The sequence below is a fragment of the Cebus imitator genome, unplaced genomic scaffold (genome assembly GCF_001604975.1).
Source record: "Cebus imitator isolate Cc_AM_T3 unplaced genomic scaffold, Cebus_imitator-1.0 Scaffold144, whole genome shotgun sequence".
Lineage (NCBI taxonomy): Eukaryota > Metazoa > Chordata > Mammalia > Primates > Cebidae > Cebus > Cebus imitator.
The window spans coordinates 1,587,736-1,611,401 of NW_016107459.1; the positions used below are offsets into that span (position 1 = coordinate 1,587,736).

The 23,666-nt window shown below is 36.8% G+C and overlaps 1 protein-coding gene across 11 annotated transcripts in view; it reads left to right on the forward strand.

The window, feature by feature from the left end:
- The window catches only part of PDLIM5 (PDZ and LIM domain 5), a 206,859-nt gene extending 185,615 nt beyond the window's left edge, over nucleotides 1-21,244 (forward strand). For all 11 annotated transcript variants that reach the window (XM_017542411.1, XM_037743427.1, XM_037743428.1 and 8 more), the window contains 4 exons: nucleotides 6,566-6,746; nucleotides 11,103-11,223; nucleotides 15,732-15,847; nucleotides 17,327-21,244. In XM_017542411.1, the coding sequence (XP_017397900.1) occupies nucleotides 6,566-6,746; nucleotides 11,103-11,223; nucleotides 15,732-15,847; nucleotides 17,327-17,416 (508 nt within the window). In that variant the 3' untranslated portion in view covers nucleotides 17,417-21,244. The remainder of the gene's footprint in view (nucleotides 1-6,565; nucleotides 6,747-11,102; nucleotides 11,224-15,731; nucleotides 15,848-17,326) is intronic.
- The last annotated feature ends 2,422 nt before the right edge of the window (nucleotides 21,245-23,666 follow it).

Genomic DNA, 23,666 nt, shown 5'->3' on the forward strand with positions numbered 1-23,666 from the left:
CTGCTCACTGCAACCTCTGCCTCCTAGGTTCAAGCAATTCTCCTGCCTCAGCCTCCTGAGGAACTGGGACTATAGGCATGCGCCCAGCTAATTTTTTGTATTTTTAGTAGAGACAGGGTTTCACTATTTGGGCCATTCTGGTCTCGAACTCCTGATCTCAGGGGATCCACCCACCTCGACCTCCCAAAGTGCTGGGATTGCAGGTGTGAGCCACTGCACCCGGCCTAGGGGGATGTAATTGTATCTGCACAATCCTTTTTGGTATTTAGTTATTTAATCACAGGAGTGATACCCTATCTTGGTCACAGGTTCTACCCACTCTCATGGAGAGGGTCTTTACTCAAATATCAGAGTGTTTCCACTCTCATGGAGAGGGTCTTTACTCAAATATCAGAGTGTTCCTGGTCACCTATTTAAATTCTCTCGTTTCATCACTATTACCCATATATACCGTCTTCCTGTCTGCCTTCCCTGCTTTATTTTTCTTCTCAGCCTTTAATATCTAACATGCCATGTATTTTATTTATTTATCTTGTCTCCCTGTCCTACTTTAGTTATTATAAGTTCCATGCAAGCAGGGTTTTTTTTGGGGGGGTGGCTTTGTTCCTGCCAGATTTCCTTTTTCTAGGATAGTGCTTAGCACATATTGCATTTAGTAAATTTTTGTTCAATTGCTAGATGAACTTTTAAATATTTTTAGAATGCATATTAGTGTTGCCAAATTGAAATTATATCTCACTTGTCTTATTATTGAATTACATTTATCTTGCTTTGCAAGATTTTATAATAATCTCAATAAAAAGATTTGACTATAATTGTATCCAGTAGACTTTTAAAAAGTTGTCAATTGACGTCACCTCCTTAGAACTTGTTCTCTTTATTCACTATTTAAACTCATTTTACCTGTGCATTCATTTTTGAGAAGCAAGTCATTTATGCTTTTCAAATATAAAACTATAGGTGGCCTCACAACCCTTTAAATGTAGTATGTTAAAGGACTACAAATTAAAGATAATATTCAATGAAAGAATTATTTTTTTTTAATGTTCCAAATTGGGAAGTTTGGGTATAATCCACTGGAAATGAAGAATTAAGAGTGACAAATACAGTGTTTCCAAATTTTAGGAAAGATTGTTAATATCTGCAGTTTTGAGTATCTAAGACGATAGTCACTGTGTGTTTGATTCTCTTTTACTCCCTTCCTGCTTGTGTTTGTGTGTGTGTTTGTGAATGTATATATATGCAGTTTCTCCCAATTATCTTGTTTCTATTTCAAGTTGTTCCTGTGGCTGTGTTGTTCTTTTGCCCTTTGCTCATGCCAGCCTCTCCCTTTATGTAGACAGATACAAAATATAAAAGTAGTTTGCACATTTGTATTAGTGTATCTAACTAAGCAGAATATCAGATTCCTTTTTTACTCTTGAGCACATCCCTCGTTTTTTATAGCATCGGGAGACTTTTGTTACTGACTTCTGTTGATGCAGTAATTTTCGGTCTAATAAAATCTGTTTTGGTTGGGCTTTGAAAAATTCCAGTTTTACAGTTAGTTTGTCATCCATATGATCTTAGAAAAGTTGGCTGATTTCTCTGATATTTCCTTGATCTGCATGTATATGGAAAAGTTAATTTCTATCAGTGGGGTTATTATGACAATAAATAACAAAGGGAAGCAAAAAATAAGCATCCGATTTTGAAGCTAAATCCCAGTTAGGTTGTGCCTGTTGAAATCTGCAGTTCTTTTCACCTTTGTGTTTGTAAGCTTTTCTTTTTCTCTCAACTCTTCCTTAACATCCTTCCCTACCTTTTCTTTCCTTCCCTCACCTGACCTCCTTTTTGGGGTAGGTCTCACAGAAGATAAACAGGGTGAAAAGTTTCATGCCATAGCTCTTGTCTCTCCAATCAAATGCTTTAAGTCCCTCTTTTCCCTACATTTGTCAGTTATCATGTACTTAGTAAGGCCTCACAGGACATCGAGTACTAGAAGAGATAGCTGAATACTTAATTCCACTCTGCAGCTATCTGAGCCTGTCATTCCTGGTCACAAAGGGAAACCCAATCCTACGTGGAACAAGAAGAACTTCTTTAGTGCTAATCCTGTGTTAATGAATTTGTTAAATTAGTCTTTGCTGACACAGAGAGGAGAACACTTTGCTATATGTAAGAGATTTATTTCATTGTTTGATCTATGCATAATTTCAAGGTCATTGGTGGGGAAAGATGTTCTTTCAGGATAGCCAAGAAGTATCAAGTTAGGCCAGTAGTTGCCCTGAGCATGCTTGTTTAAGAAAGGAGATCTGACAGGAGTAAGAGTCATTTTCAACTTGTTTTTTTTAAAGGTACAGAGGGAATTTCTTTACTGTCTGACATTCCTTTTGCTATTTGAAAGGAAGTAATGAAATATTTTAAAGTCATCCTTTTAATGGATGATAGTTTTAGTTTATGTATTTATAGTGAACTATATCCCAGTAAGTTTTTAAAAATATTTTCAAGGATATGTGAAATATAAGATAATCTTATAAATTACAAAAGGGGAAAAAGAATGAAATTCATGGGTGGACTTGTGAAAAATGAACCTAACATCGAGACTGGACAGTACTCGAATAATGACCTGCCTACTTGCCTCTGGTTACACTGTCAATTTGGCTTTTGGCCTTCTAGCAGTCTACAAAAAATGAAAGGTAGTTTTGCGATTTGCAGTAAGATAAAAATAAGACTATTGCTGGCTGGGCACGGTGGCTCACGCCTGTAATCCCAGCACTTTGAGAGGCCAAGGTGGGCAAATCACGAGGTCAGGAGTTTAAGACAAGCCTGGCCAACATGGTGAAACCCCGTCTCTACTAAAAATACAAAAAATTAGCTGGGCGTGGTGGCACGCACCTGTAATCTCAGCTACTCGGGAGGCTGAGGCAGGAGAATCACTTGAACCTAGGAGGTGGAGGTTGCAGTGAGCCAAGATCGTACAACTGCACTCCAGCCCAGGCAACAGAGTGAGACTCCATCTCAAAAAAAAAAAAAAAAAGACTATTGCTGAGAAAAAGCATAACAGTTCTTGCTACAGAAATCAGAGAGGAATTTCTCTGAATGAGTCAATGTGAAAATGATGCTGGGTGATTTAACAACACTCCAGCAACAACCTGCAGGAAGAGCAAGGGTGAATTTCATAGAGCTCTGTCCTGTAACAACTGTTATACAAGCTGATGTATCACAAGAAACACCATTCATAAAAGGAATAATCCTGTGGGGTGCAGCAGGCCCAATATGCTGTGATTCACAGAACCCAGTTTTCTGTTGAGCTGACTTGAACTCAACACATATTTTAGAAAATCTGGCAAATGGAATGTATTTTCCTTGATCAGTTGTTCTTAAATGTCTTTTTTTCTCAGATGAACTTTGTCAAATATTTGATAGCACCAATAGACATGTTCCAGGAGCAGAGATTTTCATTTTGTTCCAGGTACATACCAACACTTATGCTTGACAGAATGCAGTTTGAAGTTGGATTGACTTCGAAAATTGAGAAGCCAAATAAGAATACTAGCCTCAAGAGTCCTCCAGCCTTATGGATGAGCTAAAGATGGGCCCTAGTAAAAAACTCACCCTAGTAAATGGTTTTGAGTCTTTTTCAATGTGCAGCCAGATAGTAGCATGAAACCCCAAAGCTCTACCATACCCTGTGTTATGGTCACAGTAAATTGAGTCTGGAAGATTTTTCATGCATATATAACCGGTTACCCACCTGGCAGACAAGCGCAGGTCACTCGTCAAACTTTGTCTGGCGTTGAGCAGTGTGACTCCTGGTTTATCTTTGCTGATATACTACTTGCCAAATATACACTGAGAAAATTAGATGAATGAAGTTGTTGAGTAGGATTGTTATTAGTCAGTTAAAAATGACAGCCCACTTACCAAATTTAAGATACTCGATTACAGAATAGGTCATCGATGGCCCTTTCTTTTCTGGCAGGAATTAATAAACACAAAGGGATTCCTTATTAGTCATAACAAAATTATGGTACCCTAAAGTTTTAAAAATAATAATAATAAACTGCTTATCTCAATCACTTTGCATGTCCAAAAATGTGATTAAACTAAAGCTCTTGAAAGGAGGAGCTTATACAGAATTATCTGGGTGGGCCCCAAATGCAACCATGTGTACCCTTATAAGAGAGAGCCTCAGGAACACTAGGGACAGATACATAGATGAGAAGACATATATAAAAGAGGCAATGTGACCCTGGAGGTAGAGAATGGAGCAATGTGGCCATGAGTCAAGAAATACCTGAATCCACGGGAACCTAGGAGAGAAAAGGAAAGAATTCTCTCCTAGGGCCTTTGAAGGGAGCACCACCCTGTTGAAACCTTGATTTCAGACTTTGATCTTCCAGAATTGTGAGGAAGTAAATTTTTGTTGTTTTGCTAAGGTTGTGGCAATTTTTTATGGCAGTCCTAAGAAAATAATATACCCCATGGATTTATATTCTTGTAGTATAGTACAACTATTCTTGTACTAGGATTAAGTTTTGCATTCTTGTTGGATATTTTCTGCTTAAAACTTTATTTAAAATTATCTCTTATTGTTCAATTGAATAAATCCACTTTATCTACAAAAAAAGAGAGAGAATTGTATGTACTAGCTTATGTAAAATGGCATCATGTTATTAATAAGAAACAAGTTAACAAAAAGTGGGGGAAGTAAATACCCTCTTATACCCCACATAAAAAATTTCTTTTCTCCTTTTGTGACTCTTGCAGAATTAGGTAGTGATTCTGAGTAAACATCAATATGTTGACAAAGAATTTACAGTGGGAGATAGTTATTGAATAGCAAGGTTTATGTTACTGTCAGAAGTTTAAAAATGCTGTGATTTTGTGATACACATTGCTGTGTCTTCTCCTGTTAATAATCTGCCTAGAAGTCTGGTGTCTGATGCTTACTAATAATTACCATATGGTCGCCTAGGGCTGATAAGTGATGTTAATGAGGTCAAAGGCAGAGTATCAGTTGACTAGAGCGGCATACTAGAAATTAGGAAATTCAGCTTCTGGCCTTGGCTCAGTCAGTGATTTTATATTTGTCATATCTTTTGAACATTCTGTACCTTGGCTTCTCCATCTGTTAAACTGAATTCGTAATAACTGTCCTGGTCTATCTCACAGGAATGTTGCATGGACAAATTAGATAAGTGTAAAAGTGCCTTGGAGGTAAAGCCTCTCTATGAATATAAATTGTGTGATATAGCTACTGAAAAGTATGTTGCAGAGGCTAGAATGGTTAGTCTCTGCAGGCTTCATGACTAGATAAGGATTCATAATGGATTTCTGCCCAGCAAACCAAGCCCATCTTATCAGTTCATGACCATATAGTATTTAATGGGGGGAAAAACTCTTTTTACAAACATTTGTTACCTTGATACAAATGTGTGTTAAAACTCAGTCATGTTGGGGAACGGGGAGAGGGAAGTTGGTGCACAGTGGGTATAAAATTTCAGTTATGCAAGATGAATCAGTTCTAGAGATCTGCTGTACAACATTGTGTCCATCGCTAACAATATATTACATTGTACTCTTAAAAACCTGTTAAGTGGCCAGGTGAGGTGGCTCACTGCAAGTAATCCAGCACTTTGGGAAGCTGAGGCACGCAGATCACAAGATCAAGAGATTGAGACCATCCTGGCCAACATGGTGAAACCTAATCTCTACTAAAAATACAAAAAATTATCTGGGCGTGGCGGCACATGCCTGTAGTCCCAGCTGCTCGGGAAGCTGAGGCAGGAGAATCACTTGCACCTGAGGCGGATGTAGCAGTGAGCCAAGATCGTGCCACTGCTCTCCAGCCTGGGTGATAGAGCGAGACTTCTTCTCAAAAAAATCTGTTAAGTGAGTGGATCTCGTTTTAAGGGTTCTTACCACAATAAGATCAAATTTTTGAAAATAGTCATATTTGAATGAAACAAAACCTTTCCTAGTAGTTTCGGACAATCTGTAATATCTAGTTTACAGTTTCTGTAGACATTTTGGAGGGTGAGGATTTGATGTGTTTAGTAAAGTTGAGAAATAATTATATGAAACAATGTGTGGGGAAGAGAAATTATCTCAGGCAATAATTCTTACTATTTTTAGCACTTCAACTTACCAAATTGAAATCTTTGTTTGTTTCTTTTATAGAAATGTCAAAGTCTCTTCTCTACCTAAACCACCTTTTCTTTTCTGGTTGTTTCATGTTGTCACAGTCACAGTTAACGTCCTCATTCTCAGTCTTCATGATGCAGACAGATTGGTTCATTTAAGCTCAATGAAACATATCAAATTCCCTTAAGACAGAAAAATGGGTGGGAAATACCCTTTCTTGAAGGAATCCCTTAAGTACTCCTCTCCCCTTTTCTCTTCACATAAATGCAGAGTCCCAATATGAATTTACAACACCCAACACCCGTGAGTTCTGTCCTTAAGGAGGAAAATTGAGCAAGTATTTAATTGACTGGACAGTGCATAAAAGAGGTTCTATCGAGGCTAACTCTGGAAACTTTTATTCTCAAACTTAGTTGACTTCTTTTTCTTCTGTCAGAGGACCATTCTTAGTGGCACTGGGGAAATCTTGGCACCCGGAGGAATTTAACTGCGCTCACTGCAAAAATACAATGGCCTACATTGGATTTGTAGAGGAAAAAGGAGCCCTGTATTGTGAGCTTTGCTATGAGAAATTCTTCGCTCCTGAGTGTGGTAGATGCCAAAGGAAGATCCTTGGAGTAAGTATTGGAAATGTTTTTTTTTTTTTTTTTTTTTTCTTACTGAGTTTTAAAGTAGAATAATTTTTTGATATGAAACTCTTCTATCATTTTAACTTTTTATTTTCTTCTTGCTTTATGCCCTCTCTGCTTTTATCACTATTTATTATTGTAAAGCAAAACTAAATAGAGCTCTGTGGAAATATATCGGACTCATGGGGTTAGGTTGTCTTTGGTTTTGTCTCACTGAGTGCTGACTTGTCTGGCGAAAGACTAGCCACTGTGGGGGAAAAATAATTTACTGTGGGTGTGCTTCCTCAACAGGACACTGTTTGCTTAGGAATGAAGAGGTCACATAGGACCACACACAGCTGAGTTCTCAGAACTGACACCTTCACTGTTTTAAATTAAATTCCATAGCTTTTATAAGGGCAGTATTTCCCCACTTGTCAGAGTTCAAGCACAGGACACTGATTTCATGAAATATATAAAACATGAGGTTTATAAATGATATATTTTTCTTGAATACATATAATGTTTAAAAATATAACCTCAGTTTTATGAGGGTGCACATGTGATGGAAAAATAATTTTTTTTCCTTTTTTTGCAAAAAAGGAGTAATTTAGGCATCAGATACAGTATATAATAAATAATGATGAATACATGAATTTCTTGCTCTGGAATACCTAGTTTGCAATTATAAAGTAAGAGTTAGGCATACTTTATGGGTGACAAGGAGCTGGAATATGATTTCAGAAGAAGCCAAAATATGTGGCTTCACACAAAAGTTGGAAATGGTCCTACTGAGCTCTAATACACTCTCTATGTGAAAATATGATAATGAAACTCTCTTATTAATTGAGAGAATAGTTAGTATGCATTATTGTGTAGTCTTAAGTTATCTCTTAGGATATCCTTAAATGTGTCTAAAACTTAGAAGACACTTAAAATTATAAATATGCCACCTGAAATATTTCTAGATTATTAATTTGTGTAGTATGTTGGGAACAAAAAAGTGGAATGGTTCAGACTGTACCTTCCCAAGTAATAACAAATAATTAATGAAATATTCAGAATGTTTTGGTGTATCAAGATGTTCTATGAATGCTAGAATAATAAAACAAAGTGAAGTTAGTGTCTTAGAACCAAATAAAGTGCTAAGAAATGGAAATCTCATACTTATTGCTTTGGAGATAAACCAGAACTTTGATAGCTTGTGTAGATGGTGTTTTAGTTATTTGATTACTTGTTAAAGAAAGATTTGTCTCAAGAATAGAAAGGGTTTAAGTCTTAATCCATCTGGAGTTAATTTTAGTGTAAGGTCTCAGGAAGGGGTCCAGTTTCTGCTTTCTGCACACTGTCAGCCAGTTTTCCCAACATCATTTATTAAACAGGGAATCCGTTCCCCATTGCTTGTTTTTGTCAGGTTTGTCAAAGATCAGATGGTTATAGATGTGTGGCATTGCCTCCCAGGCCTCTGTTCTGTTCCATTGGTCTATATCTCTGTTTTGGTACCAGTACCATGCTGTTTCGATTACTGTAGCTTTGTAGTATAGCTTGAAATCAGGTAGCGTGATGCCTCCAGCTTTGTTCTTTTTGCTTAGGATTATCTGGCTATGCAGGCTTTCTTTTGGTTCCATATGAAGTTTAAGGTGGTTTTTTCCAGTTCTGTGAAGAAGGTCATTGGTAGTTTGATGGGGATAGTAAAACCTAATACCATAAAAACCCTAGAAGAAAACCTAGGCAAAACCATTCAGGACATAGGCATAGGCAAGGACTTCATGACTAAACCACCAAAAGTATTGGCAACAAAAGTCAAAATAGACAAATCGTACCTAATGAAACTCCAGAGCTTCTGTACAGCAAAAGAAACAATCATTAGAGTGAACCAGCAACCAACAGAATGGGAAAAAATTTTTGCAATCTACCCATCTGACAAAGGGCTAATATCCAGAACCTACAAAGAACTAAAACAGATTTATAAGAAAAAAGCAAACAAACCCATCCAAAAGTGGGAGAAGGATATAAACAGACACTTTTCAAAAGAAGACATATATGAGGCAAAGAATCAAGTGGAAAAATGTTCATCATCACTGATTATTAGAGAAATGCAAATCAAAACCACATTGAGATACCACCTCACGCCAGTTAGAATGGCAGTCATTAAAAAATCTGGAGACCACAGATGCTGGAGAGGATGTGGAGAAATAGGAACACTTTTATACTGTTGGTGGTAGTGTAAATTAGTTCAACCATTGTAGAAGACAGTGTGGCACTTTCTCAAGGATCTAGCAGTAGAAATTCCATTTGATGCAGCAATCCCATTACTGAGTATATACCCAAAGGATTATAAATCATTCTATTACAAAGATACATGCACATGTATGTTTGTAGCGGCACTGTTTACAGTAGCAAAGACCTGGAACCAACCCAAATGCCCATCGACGATAGACTAGACAAGGAAAATGTGGCACATATATACCATGGAATACTATGCAGCCATAAAAAATGATGAGTTCGTGTCCTTCATAGGGACATGGATGAATCTGGAAACCATCATTCTCAGCAAAGTGACAAACAGAAAATCAAACACCGCATGTTCTCGCTCATAGGCGGGTGTTGAACAATGAGAACACATGGACACAGGGAGGGGAGCATCACACACTGGGATCTGTTGGGTGGGAGCCAAGGGAGGGACAGCGGGGTTGCGGGGAGGTCAGGGAGAGATAACATGGGGAAAAATGCCAGATGTAGGTGACAGGGAAATGGAGGCAGCAAACCACATTGCCATGTGTGTACCTATGCAACAATCCTGTATGATCTGCACATGTACCCCAGAACCTAAAGTACAATTTAAAAAAAAAGAAGAAGAGTAGAAAGGGAAGAATACTCTGGAAGCCTTGGGAAATGGCTTGATTCAATGTACATCTATATATGTTCATGGTGATTTTTTTGCATCTAAATATGTGTTTCTTCCCATTATCCTTCAGTAGTGAACTATAAAGTTTTCTATGGCTAATAATTCTATGTCTATATCTATCTCTGTATATATATATGCACATATATATACATATGTACACACACACATATACAAATATACATATAATGTGTGTGTGTGTGTGTGTGTGTGTATATATATATATATATTTCTTTTTGAGATGAAGTCTCACTCTGTCCTCCAGGCTGGAGTGCAGTGGCATGATCTCAGCTCACTGCAACCTCTGCCTCCCGGGTTCAAGTGATTCTCCTGCCTCAGATTACAGGCGCGCACCACCATGCCCAGCTAATTTTTTTGTATTTTTAATAGAGATGGTGTTTCACCATGTTGGTCAGGCTGGCCTCAATCTCCTGATCTTGTGATCTACCCGACTCGGCCTCCCAAAGTGCTGGGATTACAGACATGAGCCACCGTACCTGGCTGTTTCTTTTTTATAAAAGAAAGCAGTTCACTCAAGAACAATAAAACAAAAAAATGTAAAGAATAAATTTAAATGACGTAAATATTTAATAATCACAGATAATTACTATTAACCTTATAGTGTGTTTTATTCCAGTTTGCTCTTTATAAGTAATTCATTTACAAAACTGTAACCATGCTTTATGTATAACATTCTCTTTTTTGTGATAAATATTTAGAAAGAGTATTAATTATTCATGAAAAAATATTTTAATGGTTCCATCTTTCTCTCAATCCATAGAAATGATTTTTGGTAAAACCAGCTCCCCAGAACCTCTTTACTCATTAATATCTGGCCCAAAACTTTATAGCTTGGTATATTTAACCATTGGGCCATTGTTGACTAGAATCCATGCTTTATGTTCCAAGTTTTAGATACTCATTTGAGTCTGTGCTTTAGGGCTGTCATAACTAATTTATGAAAGCCTAAACCCTTGTTAAACTGATTGGATTACACTGATTATATTATTGCTTCTAGAATACACCAAAGTATATGTTTGTTTTAATTTTTAAATGCTTCCTCTTTCCTTCAGAACTTTTGCAGATAATACCATAAAACCTTTGTAAGTTAATGTTTCCTGGCACCCTCTGAGAGGAAGCAGAAAGTTTTGTAGTAAGCACTTATGAAATATGCTTACTTTATTCACTGTGTGTATAATGTATAAATAACATAGTGGTCATTATTTAAATTTATTGATTGGCATTTGTGAAGAACACGCATCTAAACATGCATCAGTTTCGATGATTTGTGAGTCTGTTCTTATGTATCCTGCTACTTTGAGGGAAAGCTCAAGACAAAAATGAAGTATGTGTGCCTACTTTGGATTAGCTTTACAGGGATATACTGGTACAGATATTAGAATAAACATTTATGTATTTATTGTCTTCTTTTTTAACATCTAATTACCTTTCTGTAACAGGAAGTCATCAATGCGTTGAAACAAACTTGGCATGTTTCCTGTTTCGTGTGTGTAGCCTGTGGAAATCCCATTCGGAACAATGTTTTTCACTTGGAGGATGGTGAACCCTACTGTGAGACTGGTAAGATCAGGGAGCCATTTGTTTCTTGAAATTTGAATAAAGGTAAAACATTAACCCATATATGACTATAAAGTTCAAAAAAATGTTAGGCAAAGTCATTTTCTTAATTATTTGGGGAGCATTTAATATTACTCTAAACATATAGAAAAAACCATGTAGATTTTTTTTCTTTTGAGATGGAGTCTCGCTCCTGTTGCCCAGACTGGAGTGCAATGGTGCGATCTCGGCTCACTGCAGCCTCTGCCTTCCAGGTTCAAGTAATTCTTCTGCCTCAGCCTCCCAAGTAGCTGGGATTACAGGCATACGCCACCATGCCCAACTAATTTTGTATTTTTAGTAGAGACAAAGATTCATCATGTTGGCCAGGCTGGTCTCGAACTCCTGACCTCAGGTGATCCACCTGCCTCAGCCTCCCAAAGTACCAGGATTACAGGCATGACCCACCATGCCTGGCCTTATGTAGAATTTTTAATGTGACTTTTTCAAAACAGATATTCACAACTTTATTATAATAATTGAGAATGTAAGCATTACTTAGTAGGAAAAATATTTTGCTTGAATTCCCAATAATTTATGGATACAAGTTCTACCAAATCTTGTACCTTAAGGCCACTTCTTGTAGTCCAGTAGTGAATTTTGAGTGGTTGTAAACATCAGAAATGTTCCACTTTAGAATATGATATTGATTTGCACTTTAAGGCAACTGCCTTGAAAATAAACTTGAAATCCTTTGATACTTTTACTGAATGCGAAGGTAATCCTGACTTGGATTGTTCCCGTGGTAAAATGGTTTTTAATAAACTAGGCTATAAGGACCTATCTACTACATTTGTCTTATCACATAAACTCAGAACATTTCCTTTTCCTTCCCAAAGCCTGTACATGAACTTTCATAAGATTTATTTATTAATATAGCCCTTAGATATTACTACCACATACACGTTTCAAAATATAAAACATTTTTCCTTATCATGCCTTCACTCACTACCACCACATTCTCACTACTGAGTTTTATTCTACCTTGAAATTCTAAGTGCTGTGCTAGAAGAAGGGGATATTCCAGAATAGTGGAGTTAAAGGAGCAGTCGGCTTCTGAATTGAAGCTGTATCATCATTATTCAGCCCTTCTTTGCCCACTCAATATTCTCTTATTTTCATCTTCCTTTCAGCTCCTTAGTTTGAACCAACCTGGGTATATTCTAGACTGTCTCCCAGGAACCCCAGAAATTCCAGTGAAATACCCCATGGGCTGTTTGGGGACAAGTTGGCCACAGGCTGCCTTCCTTGATTCAAGAAGAATGCTTAATATTTTGTAATTCTACTTAATTTTTCTGAAGAAAGAACTGGGGTTTTTTGTATATTTTATTTTTAGTTTGATTTGTTTGTTTTAGCAGCTTTGGAAAACATTTTGACTAACTGGCAGGTAGCCCCTATCTAGCCAAAACACATAAAACTATGTAGCCTTAATACCATATTTAATGTATTTGAAGTCATATTTTAAAAACCAAATAATTGCTTATAGAAGAGGAAAAATGTTATTGAATATTTATTTAAATGTCACATTTAATCAACTTGGTCTGTTTTTGTTCTTTTTTTCTTTTAACCACCCAAACCATTTCTGAACCCAGTTTCCATCTCAATACCGTCCACTAGCCAAAAACATTCAGACCACGTTGGATTCTTTTTCCCTTGTTCTTTCCTTATCCCATCTAAATAGTAAATCCTGGCAGTTCTACCTCCATTGTATATCATATTCATTTATTTCTCTCCATCTTAACTGTCACTCAATCTAACTTGCTTTCACCCTTTGTCTGGTCATTGTAATTAGCACCTAAATGGTAATCACCGCTCCCATTCCTTCCAGCCTCCAAATAGCAGGCACAAAGCAGCTATAGTAATATTTTTTTAAAATGTGAATTAGATCAAGCTTAAACCCCTTAGTGGCTTCCACTAGAAAAAAAGTTATACTTCTCTTTGGTTTTTTTTTTTGAGATAGAGTCTCACTCTGTCACCCAGGCCAGAGTGCAGTGGCCTGATCTCGGCTCCCTGCAACCTCCACCTCCCGGGTTCAGGCAGTTCTCCTGCCTTACCTCCCGAGTAGCTGGGATTACAGGTGCCTGCTAGCACGCCCAGCTAATTTTTGTCTTTAGACAAGGTTTCACCATGTTGGCCAGGATATTGTAGAACTCGTGACCTCAAGTGATCCGCCTGCCTCAGCCTCCCAAAGTGCTAGGATTGTAGGCGTAAGCTACCATGCCCCGTCAAATTACACTTCTTACTAGGGCCTGTTTTGCCATCCTCATCTCCTCCCACCTTACCTTCTGTCACCAGATTCTACCCATACCCAGCCCCTTGGCGTTTTCTGAACATGCTGAGATCCTTCCTTCCTTGGGGCTTTTGTGCTTACTCTTTCTTCTAACTGTAATGTTCTTCGTCAGCTTTTCTGTGGCAATTTCTCTTTATTCTTCACGTTTCGTTGCAACTATTACATCTTCAGAGAGGACTTTTCTAATTTTCCTAAATAGCATAGTGCCCCCCAATTATTTTATATTAAATTACTGTTTTCTTTTTTTCATGGTACTTACGATAATCTGAAATTACTTATTTCTTAAATTCAGTAAATCATGACATCCTCTTTCCAATGAGAATATGAGTCCCATGACGAAAGCAACCTCAACTGTGTTCTTCATCACTGTACCCCTGCAGTGCCTTGAACAATGCCTGGCACACAGTAGACTGCATGGATCTATGCTGACAAATGGTGTGAAGGAATACTAAAGATTGACGGTTGCTAAGAAAGGTGAATTGAGTTGCAAATTGTAGCCTGCCTTCCTCTCCAGCTGAGGTTGGACTGACAATGTCAAAGGCCAAAGGGTGAACCATGAGTCAACACAGTAGTGAGAGGAGCGGCTTAAAAGAAAATTAGGGCAACCAGCCTGGCCAACACGGTAAAACCCTGTCTCTACTAAAAATACACAAATAATTAACCAGTCATGGTGATGGGCTCCTCTCTTGTAGTCCCAGCTACTTGGGAGGGTGAGGCAGGAGAATCGCTTGAACCCGGGAGGCGGAGGTTGCTGTAAGCCAAGATTGCACCACTACACTTCAGCCTGGACAACAGAGTGAGACTCTGTCTCAAAAAAAAAAAAAAAAAAAAAAAAAAAAAAGAAAGAAAATTAGGGCCAGACACAGTGACTCAAAGCCTTTAATCCCAGTTCTTTGGGAGGCTAAGGCAGGATTATCACTTGAGGCTGTGAGTTCAAAACCAGCACGGGCAGCCTACCAAGACCCTGTCTCTACATAAAAATTTTTTTTTAATTAGCTGGGCATGGTGATATGTGTCTGTAGGCTCAGTTACTCAGGAGATGGTGACAGGAGGATGGCTTGAGCCTAGGAGGTGGAGGATGCAGTGAACTATTATCACACCACTGCACTCCAGCCTGGGTGACAGAGAGAGACTGTCTGTCTAATGAAAAAAAAAGAAAGAAAGAAAATTCTAATTTAGTAATAGAGAAACATCTTCTCAAAACTGCTTTCTTCAGAAGGAAATCCTGTTCGTATTCTTGTAACTGTAGTCTACGTCAAGTAAATGATCTTTTCTGGGCAAGGGTTTTCAACATGAAGTTACAAAATTGAAAGGAAAATACAGCAAAATAAATCGTGGCTAATATTGTTGTGATACAGTCTAGCTAGAAATTCAGTCATAGCACTTATTCATGCAAGTTTCCTGTAACGTTTCTTTTTCTTTCTTGACCAAGTCAGATACACTGTGAAATTTGCCAATATCAGACATTTGTTCCTGGTCTCTGTCCATTAGTCTCACTGTTGCTAGTTATTAGAAGTCCTTTGTATTTCTTCAGAACAGTTATTTCTACTGATAACTGGTCACAAAACAGTTCTTCTTCTTCTTTTTTCTCCCCTTCCTGCGACAGTCTCACCCTGTCGCCCAGGCTGGAATGCAGTGGTGCGATCTTGGCTCACTTCAGCCTCCCTCTACTGGGTTCAAGCAATTCTTCCGCGTCAGCCTCCTGAGTAGCTGAGACTATAGGCACATGCCACCACACCTAGTTAATTTTTGTATTTTTAGTAGTGACAGGGTTTAACCATGTTTGCCTGGATGCTCTTGATCTCTTTACCTCATGATCCACCTGCCTCAGCCTCCCAAAGTGCTGGGATTACAGGTGTGAGTCACTGTGCCCGGCCAGAACAGCTCTTCTTTATACATATTTAGGCAATTAAGTAGTTGGAGAGAAGTGAGAAGTATTACATGGAAAATTATAATCAAGAATGTTAGGCTGCATAAATAATATTTACCAAGGGAATCCTGAAACATGCTAAACGTATCTTTCAAGCCAAACATTATGCCATCTCCTGAGATTTTTCAAATTCCTAATTATCTTTATCTTTAGCATCTCATTTAATCCTGATTTTGTTGCTGCCTTCTAGGAACGATCATTCTACAACTTCATTGTGTTTAAATTATGTCTCTCTGCCCTGCCTCAATACAGATTATTATGCCCTCTTTGGTACTATATGCCATGGATGTGAATTTCCCATAGAAGCTGGTGACATGTTCCTGGAAGCTCTGGGCTACACCTGGCATGACACTTGCTTTGTATGCTCAGTAAGTTAAGTCTTACTTCCTAATTAAAGGGGTATAGTACAGCCAATTCTAGCTTTTGTATTTAATGGAAATATCAGCTCTTATGTCTTTCAGTCCATCGAACCTAAAAAATATATATTTTTACTTTTTTGTAAATTTTTAAAGTTGTTTATTACATTTTTTGGCATTTTTGAAATGATTTGGCAAACAGTGAGATACTTAGTCCTTAGAGAAAATATAATTTTAATATGTTTTTGTCTATAAGAAGCTATGTATTTCTTAAAACAGTAAGATTTCTTTACTTAAAAAAAAAGAGAAAAAAAAAACCTCTGTTACTAGAGTGTTTTTTGTAGTTTTTGGAAATGTTAGGTACTTCTTAAAATACAAATAAACAATTATAAAAATTATTATTGAATTAACACTAGGAATAAACTATATGCTGATTCATTTCTTTTCTCAGCAGTAGCTCCTGGATATTCTTTTCTTTTTGAGACTATAGTCTAATAAACATGTAATAAAGTATTTGCCTATTCATTTGATATTTTAATATTTTTGGTTTTATGTTTAATGATTAGGATAGATTCAGAGATTAAAATATATAGTTTTTAAATGTGGGAAGTAAATATCCATTAAAAATGCCTCTGTTCAGGTGTTTGATTTTTGAAAATAGATTTAACATAGCTATAGTTTTCAATACCCATTGTACAAAGGGAGCAAAAGTAATATTAATTGAAGCCTAATGATATCCCCAAACATTACCATTGAACTCATGTTTACCTCATCCATCTCTTAGACTTCATAAAGTCTATAAAAAGCAAAGGTTTTAGCAGATTTACCTTTTCTTTAATAAAGCTGTTCATGAGCATTTTAATTAACACAGGCAGTAGGAAGAACAGGAAGCTATACATGTAGATAGTCAGCTGACTGTGTAACCCTGCAGCAGCCAGCTGTTGACCTGGGTCTTTACATACGAAACTAAAAAGAGGCCTCAGCTTGAACACAAGGCACCCCTTAAAAAAAAGTTCTCAGGTATTCTGTGCCTGTGTATTTGGGGGCAAGCTAATGTTGGGCTTGGGAAGGTTTGGTAAAGCTAATGAGTCATGTTTTGGTTCTCTACAACACGAAGCAAAATTAAGATGTTGTTTAGAATTTGGGGAGATACAATATATTTAATGGGCCCTCTTTCTATATTAAATTTTAAGTTAGGAATAAATCTTCCCTCTGGATAAAGAAAAGTGATGCTCAGTGCTTTCTATAAAGTAGAAAACGTTCTAGGAAAAAGCCATTTTTCATTGCTTCTGAAAGATTATAATGTCATAGTAATCGTGAAATATTAGGGATTCTAACATAACCAACTAAAGTGTTTTGTCATATTATCCGTTGGGGGAAAAATGACTTTCTCCTTCTCCAGCATACTTGATAAAATCCTGTTAATATCCTCTTAAATAATGCGTAATATCCTTTTAAATAATATCCTCTTAAATAATGCTTCTTTTTCAGGTGTGCTGTGAAAGTTTGGAAGGTCAGACCTTTTTCTCCAAGAAGGACAAGCCACTGTGTAAGAAACATGCTCATTCTGTGAATTTTTGAAAGTCAACAGTTCAGGAGAAGAGAAGAAATTTGAAGAGAAAAAGGAAAATTAAAATTACTAATTAATTTTTAGATTCAATATTTATATGGAGTTTTGAAAAATCATAGTGGCCCTGAAGGAATAAATTCCAGCTTTAAAAACCAAGTCTGAGGAAATACTTGGCTTCGTAAAGTAAAGAGACAGTTTGGCATTTATTATTACTTTTTCCTGTATTTTATGCCCATAAAATAACTATTATAAAAACCAATTTCCTGATGGACTATTAAATTCATCTTAGAATAAATTAGTGAAGAATTTAATTTTAGAATAAATAATCCAATCTGAAATAATTATACCTTCTTTCCTTGTTAGGTAGTTACAAGAAAATCTGCAAAAGGCAATGAAAATGCCTTTAATTTTATCAATAAGAGAATCATTTTTTAAAAAACTAATACTTATCTTTAAAATAGTAAATAGGATTTTAAACAGAGAATTTTATCAGTAGTAGGTGTCAGTTTTTTTAAATTGCTTGTAGACCAGCACAAGCAATGGCTCATACCTGCAATCCCAGCACTTGGGGAGGCCAAGGCGGGCGGATCACCTGAGGTCAAGAGTTTGAAACCAGCCTGGCCAACATGGTGAAACCCCATCTCTACTAAAAATACAAAAATTAGCCAGACGCAGTGGCATGCGCCTGTAGTCCCAGCTACTTGGGAGGCTGAGGCACGAGAATTTCTTGAACCTGAGAGGCAAAGGTTGCAGTGAGCTGAGATCATGCCACTGCACTTCAGCCTGGGTGACAGAGGAAGACTCTGTCTCAAAAAAAAAAAAAATTGCTTGTATATTGTTTTTGCCTTATAGTGGATCATTCTAGTAGGAAAGGGCAATGAGATTTTTTTTAATCAAAATGTGTCATGCCAGTAAGAGATGTTGTATTCTTTTCTCATTTCTTCCGCACCCAAAAATAAGCTACCATATAGCTTATAAGTCTCAAATTTTGCCTTTTACTAAAATGTGACTTTCTATTCATTGTGTATGCTTCATCACTTATATTAGGCAAATTCCATTTTTTCTCTTCCCTGATGCTAAGGCAAAGATTTAATTAAATAATTTTGGCCTCTAACAGCTTTCTGTCTCTTTAAAGAGAATAAATAGGAAAGAATGTGGCTGGGAACTATAGTGAATCAGAAGATTGTATCCCCCAGTTTTTTCATTCCCCCCTTCTCAAATAATAAACGAGTTAAATCAGTTTCTGAGTTCTGCCACTGGCTGGTGAAGAGTTGAGAGCTCTCTTTGCAGAATAATTTTTTTGTTTCATTTTTTTTCCTTCTACCTTTAAAAATTAAAAGATTGGCTTGAGGATGTGATGAAATTCAGACTTTTTGTGGTTTTCTCTCAATAATAAGTGAACCAATTTCACATGTGATCACAAAGTTTGGAAAGCTTTTATTCACAGAGGTTTGGTAGTGTTGGGAGGGGAGTTTAATAATTCAGATTGGCCTGTTATTTGATTTCCTCCTTTGGGAAAAGAATTATGTAGCTACCACATGGAGACAGGGAAACAATTGTAAAACTGTGGATCCTGTTGCTGTTTGCCCAGTGAGAAAACAGGTTTTGGTATTTGATTTGGTTTTTCTCTTTGTTTCCAGAATGGGTGAAAGACCATGAACTCCCTAAGTTATAATTTAAATTTGTTTGGGGCAAGGTGCTTTTATAGTTGAGACAGAGCCCTAGGTCCTTCCTGCCCCATCACTCACTTACGACATCACTTCCATTGTGTGCATGTTTGTTATAGAGGAGGTTTTAGGCTACAATATTTGTTTAACCTCCCTAAGAACTTTCAAGGCATCTGTCCTGAAAGCTGTTAATTTATGGTCTAGCAGATTTATATTATATGCAGATAATAATTAACTGGGGATAAAAGAATGGCAAGGGGTGACACAAAGTAGCAAACTGAATACTTCTCCAATAGCAACCCCAAGCTACCTCCTCACCCTGCATCTTGCAAGGAGGCAGGAGATTTCTTTTGAAACAACGTGCTGGAACTGAATTCTGCATTATTTATCGTTGCTGCTGAAACCACCTATAAAAGACTCGCTGGCTAATGTGCATTGTCATATAATGTACACGTCACATCTTTACAGTCTTTTACATTATGGCATACAAAATAAGTTGATGGTTTTGTTTGGTGTGTTTTTTTCCTTTTTTTTTTTTTGTTTTGTCTTCATAGGTTATATGTCAAGATAGTATTTGATAAGTCTATGGCATTTAGATGTTTTCTTCAGAGAATTTTATTTGACCCAGATTTCTAATAACATTATCTTACATTAAGGATATCATTTTTGTTAGACCTTTCTTTCTGCATATTTGTCATGAAGCATAATGTTGCATTTGTCCAAATTTTATTCCTGAAAGGGTAGTGTTGCTTCCTAATGTAACATTTTTGTCTTTGTATTTTGTCTGTCTCTTCCGTGGCGAAGCTTTATATCTGTTCCTAAAACAGTTAATCCTGTGAAATAAATATTGAACATAATCCAGAAGAATCTCTGTATTTCCAGTGGGGAATGCCATATTTAATTCACCAGCAGTAATCCTTTAATAACTGGCAGAGCACTTTATTCTTCTGGTGGGCTCCCTGAATATTTATTTTTCTGATTATAAATTTTCTATGTCAGTAGCATTTTTATCATTACTTATTCTCTATAGAGCATTTACTTTTAGTCTCTCTAGATGTATATTTTGGAATAATGTACTTGGCATAACATAGATGAAAATCATAATGCCTAACTAAAAATTCCTTGGATTTATTTCCCATTTAAAAATTTCTGGTGATAAGTTCATATTTATAATCTTTCTCTGGACTTACATGGACTGAATGTTGCCTGCTGAAGTAGGCAATCTAAAAAGTAGCCCCTGCTTATGCTTCTACAGGTGGTCCTCCGTGTCGCATCTGTGATTCAATCAACTGTGGGTCAAAAGTATTTGGGGGAAAAACATTAATGGTTGTGCCTTTACTGAACATGTACAAACTTTTTTTGTCATTAATTCTTAAACAATATAGTGTAACAGCTATTTACACAGCATTTACATTGTATTAGTTATTATAAGTAGTCTAGAGATGATTTAAAGTATATGGTAGGATGTGCATATTTGGCAATTCCTTCACCATTTTATATAAGGGACTTGAACATCATGGACTTTGGTATCCTAGGGGGTCCTTGGAACCAGTCGCCCAGAGGGGTACCATGGGATAACTGTAGTATCATGTTTATTTCTTATTAATTAAGATTACGTTTAGAATCTAAAACTAGAACCTAATCATTTGGTCACAGTGTAAAAACAAATGGAAATAGCAGTTCAAACCTTCAAAATATTAACGTAGCATTATGTTTAAAATAGTCTACAACAAAAATGTACCATTTTCAAGCAGTACTATGTCAGGAGCCCTTTTATATAAAATAATTTCTTCTTTACCCCTGTTCAAGTGTGAACCTAGTATTCTGTTAACATTTGTGTGGTATTTGGAGTTTAGTCATCCCTGTTGAAGGGAGAGCCTTCTCAGACATAAAGCAAGGGAAACATACTGAAGAGTTTTACCCAAATTTGATCTGTCTTCCATTTGTCCCCCTAATTTCCCAAATGTTTAAAGGTATTGGATTTGGATTCTCAATGTATAATTTGCCTTATCTGTTCATCTCTATCTTCTGTCTCTTTAGGTTTGTATATATCTGCTGTTTTGCTTTTGGATACATTTTCTAATTAAAAGTCACATGAGAAATATAATCAGTATAGTAATACCATAATGTGCACATACTCAACAAATAAAATGACTGCATTGTTGTAAATGAGCTCTTCTGGTTTGTTGTTGTTGTTGGGTGGTAAGTGGTTTCCATCAAGTCATCACGGGAAAATAAATCAAGTTCCATATTCATAGGTTAGGACTGGATGTAATAATTCTCAGAAGAATCCTTCTAGTGTGATATTTGCTTATCAAAATGTCTCAAACAAAATATTTGAAAATACTATCACATTTATTATACTTCTCTCCGTTTTTATGCTGTGCGTGTAGAATATACCCACTGCTTGTGAATTAATAGATAAGTTTTAATGTCTTTTTAAAATATTTATTGCTGAAATGATGTATTGGAACGGCCTGTCATATCAAACTTTATATTAGAACATAAATCATCATCCACATTTCCACATTTTGCTTTAGATATTGGGATGCTTAACTCATCCTGATCTCATTAACTAACTGTTCCATAAGTAGGTAGGCTCACCTCTTTCTCCTTTGTTTATTTGTTTAAGATTTTTTTTCCAACTGTATAAAGTTAAGACAAATGTTTCTGTTGCACGCTGTATGTTGGCAATAACAGAGAAATTCAAGTCTATTTGCTCACAGTATATTAAACTCCAGAAGCCAAACTTTTAAGGGCATCAAGTCTGCATCTGACATTTTAATAGCTGCTGTTTGGTTTCTATCAATCACGTCATTGCACATTAAAATGCACCGACAAAATAAGAGATCTGTCATTCCTTCGTTAAGAAACAGTAATCCAGTACAAGATTTATAGGCTTAAGTCTCAACCGTGTGTTCACAATAAATCCCCATTCAGTGCTCAAACCAGAGCAAGCCTCCCTGTCGTTCAGTGTTTTCTAGTCAAAATGTCCCCAATATAAGATTATCAAAGGTTTTCTTACAGAACTACATATAAAATCCTTCTGCCAGCAAAAGCTTAATTTGGGTTGGTGGTTTCCCTTTTTGAGTACTCTCAGACAAGATCTTGGTTATATCAGAAACACATAGGTACTGATGTATTATTAGCAGGCCTGGTGTTAATTAGGGAGAATTACCAGAAATAGTTCGCTTCGTGGAAATTTATTACAGAATCACACTTGACTGATGGCAGAATAGGAGTTGCTGAGAGAGAGCAGCTCCCACTCATAACCACTAATTAATAGGGTGCCAAAATTCCGCAGAGAAAGCTTCATCCCAAATGTGGGAGCCTCCCAGGGAAAATGGTTCCTTTGCAGTATTTAAAATTTAACAGAGGAAAGGGGCTAGGACACATGTCTACCTAACAGAAATCTCAGACTGATATGGTTTTGTGTTGTACATATGAATGAGAGGATTTAACTCAGTAAGCACGGAGCCCAAATGTTGCCTGTATATTTTTCATACTAAGGAGATATGCATATTATTTTTAATGTAGCAAGTGTCTGATTTGCCAAACTGTTCATTTTCTGAGGAGAATTTATAGCACTGTATACCATTTGTCTATAGTATTGTATTACAGAACTTTTACTCTTGATTCTGTGATTTAGAAGTTGTCTGGGTAGGTGGCAAGATTGCATCAATGATTAATAAGAAAGGTGCAGCGGCTGGGGGCGGTGGCGCAAGCCTGCAATCCCAGTACTTTGGGAGGCCGAGGCGGGTGGATCACCTGAGGTCAGGAGTTCGAGACCAGCCTGACCAACATGGAGAAATCTTGTCTCTACTAAAAATACAAAAATTATCTGGGTGTGGTGGCGCATGTCTGTAATCTCAGCTACACGGGAGGCTGAGGCAGGAGAATTACTTGAACCTGGTGGGTGGAGATTGAAGTGAGCCGAGAGTGTGCCATTGCACTCCAGTGTGGGCAACAAGAGCAAAACTCCGTCTCAAAAAAAAAAAAGAAAGAAAGATGCGGCCTTCATACCTTGAACATGGGATTGGGGAAAAGTGAGATGCATTTTGTGATTTGCATTAAAGGCAGAGCACTAGGGGAGCCCTATTAAATAGAAGTTTGCCAAGAAGGCAGTTTTTATTTTGTCCTGTCTGTGACTGCAAGTAATAACACACAATAAAGCTTGGAGCTCTTGTTTAGTGTAGAATAGGATATTTCCATGTCAGAAAACCACTGATCTGGCCTTGGATAGATAAATAAAGCAATTTAGAATTCTCAAGGAGTATAATTTTTCAATTTCCCAAATATGGTAAATATAGTTCCCAAGGAAAACCACTTCTATGCCAAGTCCATGAATTGATTGACACGGTCTCTTATGCATCTGTGTTTCAAAGGACAGGGTTTCTGTCCTTTCTTTCTGAAGTTTCCTAATTGGGTTCCAAATTATTTTTCCTCTTCATATTCCAAACTCATATTTGCTCTCTAGTTCAAATATAATGGGGTTTGTTTTTTTCTTTTTTCCTCTTCTTTCTTTTGTTTGTAAAGCACACACAACTGGTGCTATTCTAACTTACCATTGTTTCTTTGTTTAAAGAATTTGAGT